At 40.1% G+C, this 13,746-nt stretch overlaps 1 protein-coding gene across 2 annotated transcripts in view; it reads right to left on the bottom strand.

The window, feature by feature from the left end:
• Nucleotides 1-13,746, bottom strand: part of LOC139737544 (uncharacterized) — a 56,192-nt gene that overhangs the window by 1,285 nt on the left and 41,161 nt on the right. For both annotated transcript variants that reach the window (XM_071648220.1, XM_071648221.1), the window contains 4 exons: nt 9,135-9,331; nt 7,976-8,150; nt 6,722-6,940; nt 300-3,083 (listed from right to left, as the gene is read on the bottom strand). In XM_071648220.1, the coding sequence (XP_071504321.1) occupies nt 300-3,083; nt 6,722-6,940; nt 7,976-8,150; nt 9,135-9,331 (3,375 nt within the window). The remainder of the gene's footprint in view (nt 1-299; nt 3,084-6,721; nt 6,941-7,975; nt 8,151-9,134; nt 9,332-13,746) is intronic.

Raw genomic sequence — 13,746 nt, 5'->3', positions numbered from 1 at the left:
ACACCAGGGCTCGACACTAACGGTGGCCCGGGGCCACCAAAAACGCACATCGGGCCACCAAAAAATGTCAGATGTTTGCCTTTGGGCCACCAAAAATAAAAGTTAGTGTGGAGCCCTGTATACACTCTTGAGTCTCATGTTCTGGAAAGAGTGTACAACGCGTAAATGTTCATTATGCAGATGCATACACGATGCATGTATGTTTGCATGCATGTATATTGCTACATGTACATCTATGTATTTCAATATGAAAAGGATAAAATGACAAATCTTGATCTCCATAGAACCAATAAACTTACCTCAATGATGGGGGTCATGTGGCCATCTTCAGAGTATAAGTAATCAGGTGAGATGGTGATTGGAGTGCAGCCCTGCGTCTCTGTATCTCTCATCTTTCCATTCTTGTCCATCCACAGTACGATGACGTCCTTCCAGCTGCCCACCTGGTCTTCCCGGAGGTCGTCGACGTCCAGGTTCCCACCACTTTTCAGTTCTTCCACCAGATGGTTAGTGGCCTCCATGAGCTGGTCAGTGTCATTGGAGGCCTGAGAGTTGAGGTCCCACTTGGACTCCAGCTCCTCAGTGGGCACCAGGAGATCACTGACTGTCTCTTCCAGCTCTGCAATGTCAGCCTTCAAGGCCAGCTCCTCTGGGGTGTCCTTGGCAGCTGGTGGTACTGACCACAGGTAGCACTGCTTGTGTTTTTTGCTACTCAGGTACTGGTCAAGATTTCCCTCAGAGCACGCCTCAGCCAACTGAGATATGTAACTCATATAGCCAGACTTGTTTGCTGATTCATCATTCTCATCTACAACAGTGCATGGACTGTCTGTTTCAGTGATTTTACTGGCATCCATGCTGGATTTTTCATCATCCACGCTCATCAAGGAGTGGAATCCAGTGTCACAGCTGCCTGTAACACTCCCCTCGGTTCCGTCATTTTGGGCCGAGGACTCTGTGGAGGTGGATCCCGATTTTCGCTTGTTTCGCTTGTGCTTCTTTGACTTCTTGCTTCGTTCCATGGCTTGGTCGTCTTCCTGCAATGCCTTGGACAAGGTGTGTTTCACCGCAGCCTGTATACTAGCAAGTTCCTTGCACTCACAACTATCACAGTGTGCCGTAGTACTGGCGGGCCACGTGAAATTGAAACTACCAGTACAAGTGTTCCACAGTGAATGGTCGTTAGAGAGTGAATCACTCAATGTAATGGCGCTGCAGCTCTCTACTTCCTGTAAGCTAAGCTCAGCTGAATCCTCTGATTGGCTGTAATAGTTCACTTCCTGATTGGCATGTGTTTGTTCGCTGGCTGTGGTTGATTCCTCCACTGAGGTTGACTGATCATCGTCGCTTGGAACCATCTTGCGTACAATGCTAGAAACTATATCAAAACTGTCAGAGAGTTGGTGGGGGGTTGAGAATTTTGCTTCCCTGATTGCTTCTGTGAAACTATCAAAACGTGATTTTTTATTGTGACTTCTGCTCTTTTCTTCTGGAGCAATTTGATGAACCAGCTCTGTTACAAAGTCAAGAGATTCATACATGTGAGTAAGACTGATGTCGGTTATTTCCAGTAAGTTGTCTTTCTCCTCAACTTTCCTCTGAGTGGCATCATTAGACCACTGGGAATGTGTTCTTTGTCCCAGGCTCTTCCTTCGGTGGGAAACGGCAGGAATGCTGTTCTCAGTTTGTCTGTCCTCACTGAGAAAATCGTCGGTGGATACATGGACGAGGGATGGAATCAGGTTGGTGGACTTGAGGTAGGCTCCTAACTCTGGTGCTGAGGACAGACTCCTGAGGGATGAGAATAGTGAGTTGGTTGAAGACTCCTCAGAGATCGGTGGGCTAAACTGATGGCTATCCTGGGGCCAAGTAGAAAGCAGTGGTGATGATGATACAGATGAAGACTCATAATCTGCGGAAGCAAAAATGGAGTCCTCTGGGCAGAGTTCTGGGAGATCATCAATAGTTTCATTCTTCTCCTCCTCCTCCTCCTCTTCCTCCTCTCCACCCAGACTGCTATCAGTTTGCTTGCTGCTCTCAGACCTATCAGGGGTGTTCATGTAGTCCATTTCTAATGAATCTGGACATTCAGCAACATCTTCCATTGACCCAATCATCCATCCAGCATAATCATCATTGAATTCTTGGGTCTCTTCCATGAAGACACAGTCTGGAAGAGCAACATCATGCGCGGAGTCCTCAACCAAGAAGCAGTCGTCATCCAGATCACCATCATATTCATCTCCGATGTCATCATCCGATGCCAGACACTCCAGGGCTTCTTCTGCCTCCTCAGACAAGAAGTCTGAACCGACAGATCCCAAGCGGCCATGGTGCTCCTCTATACTGGAGATGGCTTGGGCGTAAGCATTGCACATTATTTCCAGGGACATCCTCTCTTCTTCTCCAGAATTCTCTCCATCTTCCTCCTCCTCAATTCCCCTCTCAGCCTGCACCTGCCTGAGGGCAGCCCGCATCCTATCCAGCTCCTCTGCTTTCAGCATGTGGTCTTCCCTGGGTGACATGGACCAGAACTCCAGAGCTTCGGCAGCCTTGGACGTCTTCTCATCCTCAGCCATTTCTGCCTCCACCTCCTGGATCCGGTCCTCTTCCAGCTGGAGGTAGGCATCCAGCATCTCATCTGTCAGCTCCATGATGTCTGGTGTCTCACTCAGCGGCAAGGCCAAGTCATCATCAAGCTCACCCTCCTCTTCTTCCTCCTCATACTTCAATGGAAGATGATCATCAAATGCAAAGTCTTCTGCTGACACCTCTGAAGCATCACTAATGCTGAATGCATCATTCTCTGAGAAAGCTTCCCTAGCGATCAGAATGTCCTCGTACTCAATGCTCCGGCCATGATCATGGGTCCGGTTGCCATAGCCATCAACAACATCGTCATCTTTGGCTCCGGATGGGCAAAATATTGGTGGACTGGGGTCATTGCACTTTTCTGTAGGAATCCAACTTGGCAGACTGGGCTCTTCAACACTAATCTCTTCCAAACTTTCTTCCATGATGAAGGGCAGATCTGGTGTTTGAGGCCTCTGCTCTTCATCTGACATATTTCCAGATACTGCAACCTGTGCAACATTAGATGATACATTTTATATACACTCATTCAAATACTGCAGTCCTGTCTATGCAATGAAAAAGAGATATAGCACAGGACAGGGAAATTTGAGTTTCACTATTCAAGCATGCTTCACTATCATATTTCATCACACTCCCTTCGGTGTTTTTGGTTTTGTTGCCTCACATTTCAAATTACATATTCCTGGGATTCCCAAGCAAGAGTCATAGAAGTACCTTCAAACCAATTATTATATGCTCATATTAGCAATAGTCGCTGGCTAGTCAAGAAATGCTGCCAGCATCAGCTCTTATAATCTCATTCAAATATAGCTCATAGTGTGCTCATGATGAGAACTTGCTCAAAAATGTCAAAACATGATTTCCCTTTTATTAAGTGATTAGCAGTGGCAGGCCTCCATAGGACTAGAAATCCTTCAAAATCATCCCCACAGGAAATCTACGAAATAGCAAAGGAATCATGTCAGAGTGATTACAACTTTATTACAAAAGAGGGAAAAGAATGAAAAGGGATGTATATTTTTCTATGTATTAAGAAGGAAGAGGTGTTTAAAAGGGTATAATGACACAAATACTGGTCCATAAAATTGGTTAAAGGAGCATGTATAAACTCAACTTGAGTGTAACACAGACAAACTCTATAAGACTATGTGAAGACAGTACGGTTGTCAGTCAAAGAATGACACAACATCACAGGCATATTTTGATAATAATGAATATGGATCAAACCAACTAGGTTTAACAGTATTCTATCAGTGTTTCCTGGAGTAGGTGGTCAAGTTTGGAACACAACAGGAATTTGTGCTGAACAAATCAACCCCTTGTTGCCCATCAAATGATACTAGAAATGTCGCTATGGCGACCGGTATGCCTCCGCCATAATGCATGATTCTCCTAATGGGTCCAGATAGTACATGTGGACAATGTGTGATTACAGTTTCACAAAATTGGCTAAATATTAAAACGACAAGTTTGTCACAAATGTGTTAAATATTCACCTTCCTTGACCTAGGTTTAATTAGATGAATAGGAGAGCATGTATTTGGGAGTTAAGGACTTTACGTTAACTTTGACCCATTCATATGTTTATGCAATGAGTTATTTTCAAGTGCGGAGAAAAGGTGCAGTTTCTGTATTGAGTAGTAAATTGTTACCATTTTCATGTGGCCTTTGACCCTAAAATTCATAGAATAATCACTGTCAGGCAGAACATGCATAAATATGTAGTAAGTTTCAAGACAACTTGAGCCACTTCCGAGATATGGAGGAAAAGCTTAGTTCAGCACTTTCACTTGATCTCTGACCTTTTGACCTTTGAGGCAAAAACAAAAGAAAAAAAAAAACTTTCCAAAGAATCTCTATTAGGTTATGCATGCATACACCAAGTGTAAAAAAAAATAATAATCCTGCCAGCATTGCATAAACATGACGGAAGTAGTAAAATTTTGAGGTGTTTCCCTTGACCTTTGATCCCTGACCTTTGACCCCATGAACCCTAAATTTTCTAGATAATCACTGCCAGTCAGTACATGTATATATACTATGTTCCATGAAGATACCTTGAACAATATTTCCAAGGTAGAGAAAAAAGGTGAAGTTTTAATATTTTTACTTGACCTTTTGACCTTTAACCTTTGACCTCATGACCCAAACTTTCACTAGAGAATCTTAATTGGGTAATACATGTATACACTACGTTTCAAGAAAATATCTTCAGGTATTGCATAGATATGGTGGAAATAGTGAAATTTTATGTATTTGACCTTGACCTTTTGACCTTTGACCTTGAGCATGTGCACCCAAAAGTTGATACGCACAACTTCACCCCCTAATACACATATATGCCAAGTTTCATTAGGATACCTCAAAAGGTTTTGATAGTTACCCTGTCCACAAAATTCATTACGGACGGACGGAAGGACGGACGGACGGACGCTACGACGGACGGACGCTACGACGGACGGACGGACGGACAGACAACCCGAAAACATAATGCCTCTGGCACCACTTCGTGGCGGAGGCATAAAAAACTCAGTTAAGCCATGGTATTCTCCTATAGCTCACTAACAAGAGACCAGATGCCAACCCTATTCAAGTTAGATGCCGCTCCACCACCACCACATACAAAGCCAGGATTAACCAGGATTTCCTTTTCCCTTTGCCACAATGTCTTTTCAATCTATACTCAGCCAGGAGGACTTCAATGGAATACATTTAACTATTCCTAATAACAGTCCATAATAATAATAATGGAGTCTTGTAATGCGCCATGTCTGTCACACAGTGGCACTCCTGGTGCAGAAAAGTAAGACTTTCTCTCACATCGCTTCATTCAGGAAGAGATCCCAATTGAAAGAAAGCACAGTTACTGAAATAAAAAGGTCTGTGCCTTTTTTTATTAGGGCTTTCTGCGGGTGTTGGTTTGAATAATTACAGTATATTTAGCAACCAGCTTGTACATGTGAGTGAATTTACTGCCCTTCTTTACAATTTGATCAGATTATACAACAAAGCGCTTAAAGGAAAATTTTCATTTCTGATGAGTTTAAGTGGTTTTTAAGAGTTGGCAGCACAGGAATAGATCTAAATAATCCAATGTAAAGTGGTTCTGGCTCAAATAGTTTTCAGGACAGCTACAAGAATAATACAATCCTAGAAGCTGTATATTAATTTTTGACATTGTTGTACAGGTTTTTTCCTGGTAGTTCCACACATTTAGCATGTATATGTACATATTGGTCTTGTCTTTTAAGCTACTTGAACTTCAGAACACATTCTTGCAACAGACACTCACAAGATGCCCTCTACTTTTTTCCACATGTAAAATGAAATGAGAAAAATCATAATCATTTTGTGTCGGATCAACAGTCAAGATTGGACTGTTTACATTAAAATCTAGAGGATATCACCTTCCAGTGAGTAAATACAGACAAAATTCTATAATAGCAAAGGAAGAACTAAATGCACTTTATAAGTACTTAAAGCATTTCACAGCTGTTCGATCAAGCAAAGCATAAGGGCATTGATAAATGATTATGACCTCTATCATTATACTAAAGCTGATCTTTCCAACTAATCTCATCTGCTTTCATGACAGGGCGCCCTCATTAGTAAAGTTCTGTAAGGACCTCAACTGATACATGTCTTAATATTCTGTGGGCCTCACAGATTATGACTACCAGCATAAAATTTTGATGAACAAAAAAAGTCATACACAAACCAGACCTGTAAAAAAAAGTATCAATAAAAGTGAACTGTTTAAATTTGTGAAAAATGCTATCAATCTGCCTTTACTATTACATGCATTTCTCTAAATATCAGTTCTAAGAACAGAATTTTGATGGAGGTCACTTTCAACAAGTACCATACCAACAATTGCTAATCATCAATCAGTTTACAAGCAAACATCGTGACATAGATTCTGAGTCAAGAATGATATCTAGAAAGCTGATAAAAGTGTCCAGAATGTCAACAGGAACAACAGGAACAACTTATGCTATGTAGTCATGCATAAAATGTGAAAATATTAGTAAAACTGGCCAACAGCTATTAAAGTAAAACATAGCGACGGTTATTAAAAGAAACTACTTTTTCCGGAGGAATGTAAACTGCATTAACAGTGTCATACCTTCATGGACTCCGTTCTCTCCCTTGTGTGTGCCAGGATTTCTTGGGATTGCATGCGGACATTTTGCCAGCGTCTTTCAACGTTGATGGCACCAAGCTGCAGGGTCTCCCGTTCCCTCTGGTGGGAGCTGAGGTAGAGATCGTCCTCTTGGAGGAGACTACACAGCTCCAGCACGACTCCAACCCCCTGACTGTGACTCTCAATCTCCTCACATAGCTCCTAGTGGTGGAGGGATGGAAAGACATTTACAAAGTCAGCATCATTTTCCTAGCACTCTATTTTAATACTGCTTTAAAAAATAAAGTTCGCCAAAGATGTTTGGACCCAAACTTAGGATATCAGGGCCATATATGTTCATAAAAGCAGACATAGCATTTGCAAGGTTTTGGTTTAAACAATGAGTTCATCAAGAAACCGACTATAAGTTTGGTCAAAATGGTCAAAAGTGCACCGCCCTTACACATTTATGAGGGTTTTTTTTACCTGTAAATAAAATTTTAATTAACAGGAAATGAGAAGCTAGAGTGCTAGGATCATGAATGTAAAACGCACCAACAAACATAATGGTACATCATTATCATCATTATTGCCATATCGCAATACAAAGGTGCTCTGAAAATACAATTGGCACAGAGTTTTGCCAACAGCAACTTTGCTGATCTGCATATTTTGTGAGAATCACATGATAACTACTTGCATTGAATGTTTTAGCAGAGACACTAACTTTAATGTTTATTTTTAATCTAATGAATTCTCTACTTCCTAACATATGTTCAATATGGATATTAAATTAGCTCACCAGGATCAGCCACATTAGAATTGTATGATGATCAACTGAATTCCTTCCTAGCTGACATATGATTTGCCATCATGAACAATATGATAATTATACGTATCATTTTTCCACCACTCCTTAAAATTAGCATTCTTTAGGCTAATAGCTTTGTCAGGGCCAAACAAGTGATTAGAGCCCTATAGTCTGAGACAGTATTTACTCACATACTATAAGTGTACAGGCCACAGTATATTGTCATATTATGCTGATTGATGGACCTCTTGAAATATCAAAGGAAGGATAATATACAGTAGACTCAAATAATGGATAATATGAATGTTTGATAAGAGTCAGAGAAGGAATCAAATCAAAATCACACTACAAAATTGCACAAAATGGCCCTACAAGAGGGTTTTTTCATCCTTTCTTTTACATGTGTGCATTCGATTTCACAATGTGGTATGTATGCACAGACTGACCTCCAAGGATTGTAGTCTGTTTTCCAGCTGGCAAAGTTGTGGAGCCTCACTGCCCTCAGTCTCAAACAGTCTGCCCTCGATGTGGGTCAGCCATGTCTTGAGCTGACCAATAGCCTCGTCCACCTCGATGGCCATACTCATGGCCTGCTCGGAACTACTGAAGGCATTTGGGCTCCTGGTAAATAGCAGACAGTCACAACCAATCAAATAGCATTTCTATCAAGCACATATCATAAATCTTTGCTTTTAGGAGCACAAGGCCCGTATAGAATCAATTTCGTCAATCAACTACTGTATACGCCATATATTTCGCGAGTCTTAATTTCCGCGAATCTGGAATTCCCAACGATTACGTGAGTGGTTAAATTCGCGATCGTGGAGTCCTGTACTGAACGGAAAAATGTACACGCGTACATCACATCCACATCGGGATCAGAGTCAATATTTTCGCGTGTCTTTATTTTCGCGAATAGCACCTGACTCGCGAAATTCACGAAAATAAACACCTCGCGAAATATCGGCGTATACAGTATTCAGACCTGACATCATTTTACTCTAAAAGAACAAGATTTTCCTACTCCTTGACTGAAAGACTGCTGTCACGTAAGTGATTGAGTCATAACATTGTTAAAAACTACAGGGGCATCAGGACAAGCAATCAGAAGCTATATTAGGTGTTACATCATTTAATGCAATTTCCTTATGCTCAAAAAATACGATCTAAATCTGATGTCAATTATAGAATACAGATATGATTTACATAAATCTATTGACATTTCATGATTATACTGGTCTCATACAATTTGAACATAAAACTGTAAATATGACTGAAGATGAACATTTCATCATCTATTGGGTTTCTTTTTCTGTAAACATTAAACTGAAAACACTTTCTCTATTGACCTATCTTTCTGTATTACCGGTATTGCTTGTGACTCATGAACTGCTCTAAATACATTCTTGTATTCAATTTGATGACCCTTGTGAAAGTTATTTAATGATACTCATATTAGTTTGAAATGACAAGAGGGAAATTGATACCTGAGAAGGAATGGGAATGTCTTTTGCATTGAATCAAGAGTGATAAAATGATATTCAAAGAGAAAGTGAGATACTGTCATTAGGGCAGCACATTGAGTATTCTCTCCTCAACACTCACCTTGTGCTGCTAGACTTGCGTGCCAGGAGTGGGCTCGGTGCAATGTGCTGCTGAAGGGCCTGCCACTGTTGGTTGAGAGCCCCCAGTTTGGCACCTACCTCCTCCACCAGGCTGGGTTTGGAGGCCATGAGCTGGAGTCCCTTCCTCTGCAGCTTACTGCGACTCACCTCACGTAGCTGCATCTCCTGCTCATAGCCCTGGATGGAGGAGGAAGAGGGAGAAAGGAAATGGGGGCATATCTAATTAATTTCTCCCACCAAAGTTGACTATCTCGCCCATGGCATATTGCACTATTTGGAGGATACGGCATGACTGTCTTCTGCCTTACTAACCAATGAGAACCATCCCCCTAAAGCTTTACACTCCTGTTGCCATAGATCCTCAGCCAATCTCCGTTGCCTACATTCCATCTCTCTTGGAAGGCGAGGGTGATGACAGCTTCCCTCTTCCATGGCAGCTTTTCTCGCTTCCTCTGACTAAATCTCAATCCGATGACTATTCTCTCTGGTATCTCCCCCTTGTGTTTCACCTGCTATCAAATTTCTGCTGCCTCTTAAATCCAAGTCATGAGCAAAAATCTAAACTAGAAGACAGCAAGAAAACTATGCCAGACTTACAGCATGTATAGTAATACTCCGCATGGCAATATACGTTCCCACTGAAAGTTGATGTCATTACAAACAAGAAGTGTGGGACTTATGACACTATTTCAACTGAAACTGACAAACCTTGAACTGGATATAAAATTTAGAACACAAATACGTTCAATGCCATAAAGCACACGTGCAGATTACATCTTATCTACTGAGACACATCCTTTGGAACCTTTGACTGGAAAATCTGTTAGTGAACTGAAATAACTTCCAAAGGAAGGAAAAATGGAAAGGGTCATGTCAATACTAAACACACAATGAACAATGTAGAGGAACCACACTGAATTCTACTCTACAATCTCTTGATCCAGAATACTGAGATAGACGTCAAGATATCACAGAATACAAAGATACATCATGCCATGTCAAGCTTTGCTAGTATCAAAGTCTAAACCAATGACACCTGCTCCATTCACATCACCTTTCTATCACACGATCTGCATCATATCTGGGTCAATCCCTGATTCAGAGGAGTGAAATATTATACCCCTTTTGAAATCTTCACATATCAGTGCACTTGTGAGCAGTTCCTTTAGGGGGATTGACATGGACTACCTACAATTTGAAGACACTGACAATTTGAAGTATACTGCATGTATATATAGACAGCAATCGTGGGGAGGGGGGGGGGGGGGGATCATGTGAACTGCAAAAGTGTCTACCTCAACATGGTAACAGGATAGATCATTTGGTCTCATTTGTCTTAATCTTGCATTTGATAATAAAATGAGTCATTGTGACAGTCCAGTGTATGCACAGTGACTGGAGTATCAAAACTAAACAACAATACTCCACAGTTTCCACAGTTTCACATCTCATACCTTGACAGTTTTTATTACTGTATATAAATGTCTAACTGTTAGTTTTAAACTAGAAATGAAGGGGGGAAAAATCAGCCAAGCCAGACAAGAGTGAGCTGAGGTCAGACAGCTATTACCATGGGTCTGTTGTCAGGAAGACTGAACTACTTCCTGCATGGAACCGATCGATCACACACTTCCCTTCTTTCTCTACAGTACAAAACCTATGTCAATATCCTTTGATGTGCTAAAAACCTAGTTTCTTCCATCAAACAAGTTTTCCCCCTGAAACTGGGTCATTGAATTTATGTACATTTAAACTGAAATTTGACAAACATTCCTACAGCTTACGAAAACTGGCATTATTCAATAATGGTACAGATGCTGGGACAGACTATTGTAGAGAAAACTTATCAAATCATTCCTCCTTAACTGAGACAGAATTGTTGTTTTTTTTTAATTCTATAATGACTTTGTGCTGACAAATATCTCTAGGGCAAAGTGTTCACCACAACAACAAAGTCTGATTTGAGTTTTTTCTATCAACAGTCATCAATATTCCTCCATGCACTACACATGCAATACATTGCCTGCAAACAAATTTAACACCCTGGGCATATAGTTAAGCGCTACAATGTAATTAAGAGTCCTGAGAATAATGATGGAAATCTAATACAGCATCATTACATTGTGATTAATATTTGTTGATGAAGTGTCTACAAGACACCGATGTAGAATGTGTACTCTTGTGTATCTCATCTCTACTGAAAGGATGGACTTTATTACAAAGCTATGACTAGAGAATAATAATAATGATGATAAACAGATGCTGTCTAACTAAAATGGTTGGGCCTAATGTGGGTATCAAGAGACACAAAAAAGGAAAACCAAAAATTTAATGAAACATCATTTGAAAGAAATAAGCTTGAATATTTGCCCATAAAGCATTCAAACATTGATTTAAAAAATATAAATGTTACTAATAACATGTCTAGAACAGAGTTGTGCAATAACATATTTCAGTAACAAATATATAAAAAAATACTTTAAAAAGTGTGCATCTCTTGAAGTGACTTAGCACCACAATGTAGTTGCTGATCTTTAAGGAACGGAAATAACTTCTGCTATGAAATTCAGTGTCAATGTTTGACTTTTTATTCAACCCATAAAGGATATTATACTTTTGGTTGAGATGGAGATTCAGATTTTAACGTTCTGTGAGAAAATTAGAAACAACTTATGTAAAATATTAGAGAACACACAATTCTAAGAGGAATCAAAAATATGTTTGATGAAAATTGGTTATGAAATGGGTGAGATATTCACATACAAAGTAAAACAAAATGATCCTAATGAATGATGGCACCCAGCTTTTTATTAGGACCACTTTGTGTTGTTTTGTTTTGTACTAGAATATCTCAGTCATTTAAGGACCACTTTTTATCAACTAAAGTTTTAATTCCTCTTAGAATCATATGCTCTTTAATATTTCACATCTTGTTTCTTAATATCGCAAAATTTAAAAAAAAAATCTGAATCCCTATCTCAACCAATCCCCATCTCAACCCAAACTACACACCCCTTCAGTCTCAGGATAATACTACTGCAGATATTATCAACTTGTTATTGTGAAATTAGCATCTCTGCATTTTATATCTTATACTGGGGAAAGATTTGATGACGCTGGTTGAAATCATTAAATTTGCACAAAATCATAAAGAAATGGGCACAACTTTGTCAATGTAAAAGAGGAATAGGATTATGACTGGTTACAAATCCTGCAATACAGGAGGCTTATGAAAATTCTGCAAACGAAACAAACACACATACAAAGTGTTAAAATGAGAGGGGTTTTTTTTTTGTACTTTACGAAATGCTAGCTATAAAGACTAAAACTTGAATGAACTAGACTTGAACTCATCACTGAAATGAGTTGGGTGATGAGGAAGAGCTAAAAAGTATCAGGCGCAAATGTCATCTTTGAAACTTTGCACTCATAATCAAAGCAGTACCTTTAGAAGAGCATGCTGCTTTTAGGAAAAAAAGGAATTACAAACTTTTATATGTCAATTAGGTGATGGTAACTGTACTTTTAGCAAGAGAACTTCAAGGTGAACAAAATAAAATCATGCCACGAGATGTTTTATGGGGCATCTTTACCTTCAAATGTAGCTTCAGTAAAATCCTGCACCAAACCACAAACATGTGGCTTCCGAGACTTGCTGAGTTAAATCAGTTTACAAGAACTAAATTTAGAAAGACGCCACTTTGAGTTATTTCTAGATCAGCCCTCATGTAGGAGAATGATGGAGGCCATGTTGAATTACAAGGTACTTCACCGTGTGTCTTTCTCCTTACAGTACAAACCACCCATCCCCGCCCCTAGGATAATATATCATGACTGACATTAATGGCTTGTAGGAAAATGTCGCATTCATTACTCAAGGGTCTCTAGCTCCATCTCAGTGCATGCTAAAATGTCATTATGCTAATCCTCCTTTTTTTTTTTCTAAGCACCTCCGGTAATTCTTAGCATCATTCTTTCTCTGAGAGCCAGCCTCTTGGATATTCTTCTATCATTACATACACGCTAGTTGGTTCTGAGTCAAAACTCTGTACTTCTTAATAAAACTCCTGCCCACCAATGACCAACACTACCCAGCTGAACTGCCATGATTCTGACCAAACACAGAAAAACACAAAAACTTACCCCACTTCTATCCATCACTCCTTAGTGCCTGTTATCTGACCATCCTCCATTATACCGGTAAGTCCCAACATTGTGTCAGACCTGAATGTAACCCTACCAGGTGCAGCCAGGGAAACCTAGATCTTGACTGTTTAACAATTCAAGTACTGGACCAATGTGAAGGCAGAGGGTTGCTGCTTTACACCTATGTGGCAGGGCAAGCAAGGCTTCCTGCCTCCGTGCATCCACCCCAAGGCAAGTCTAAATTAAGGGGGTAGAGATCTCTAACATATGAGGCAACGGTTGAAGTCGTAAAGGTTAACTGCCTAACCATACAGCCAGATGTGATGATAGATATATAAAAGGAAGGGTAATAAAGCAGATCTGAGCTGGCATTATAGCATTTGCATGTACCAGTAATCCAGCAATGTGTGATTTTAAACCCATTTTCAACTTGAGGTTTCAATTTC

This window comes from Diadema antillarum, unplaced genomic scaffold, assembly GCF_040938485.1.
Source record: "Diadema antillarum isolate AM-2024a unplaced genomic scaffold, OU_Dant_1.0 seq00000696_RagTag, whole genome shotgun sequence".
Lineage (NCBI taxonomy): Eukaryota > Metazoa > Echinodermata > Echinoidea > Diadematoida > Diadematidae > Diadema > Diadema antillarum.
This window is presented reverse-complemented; position numbering and strand designations above follow the sequence as displayed.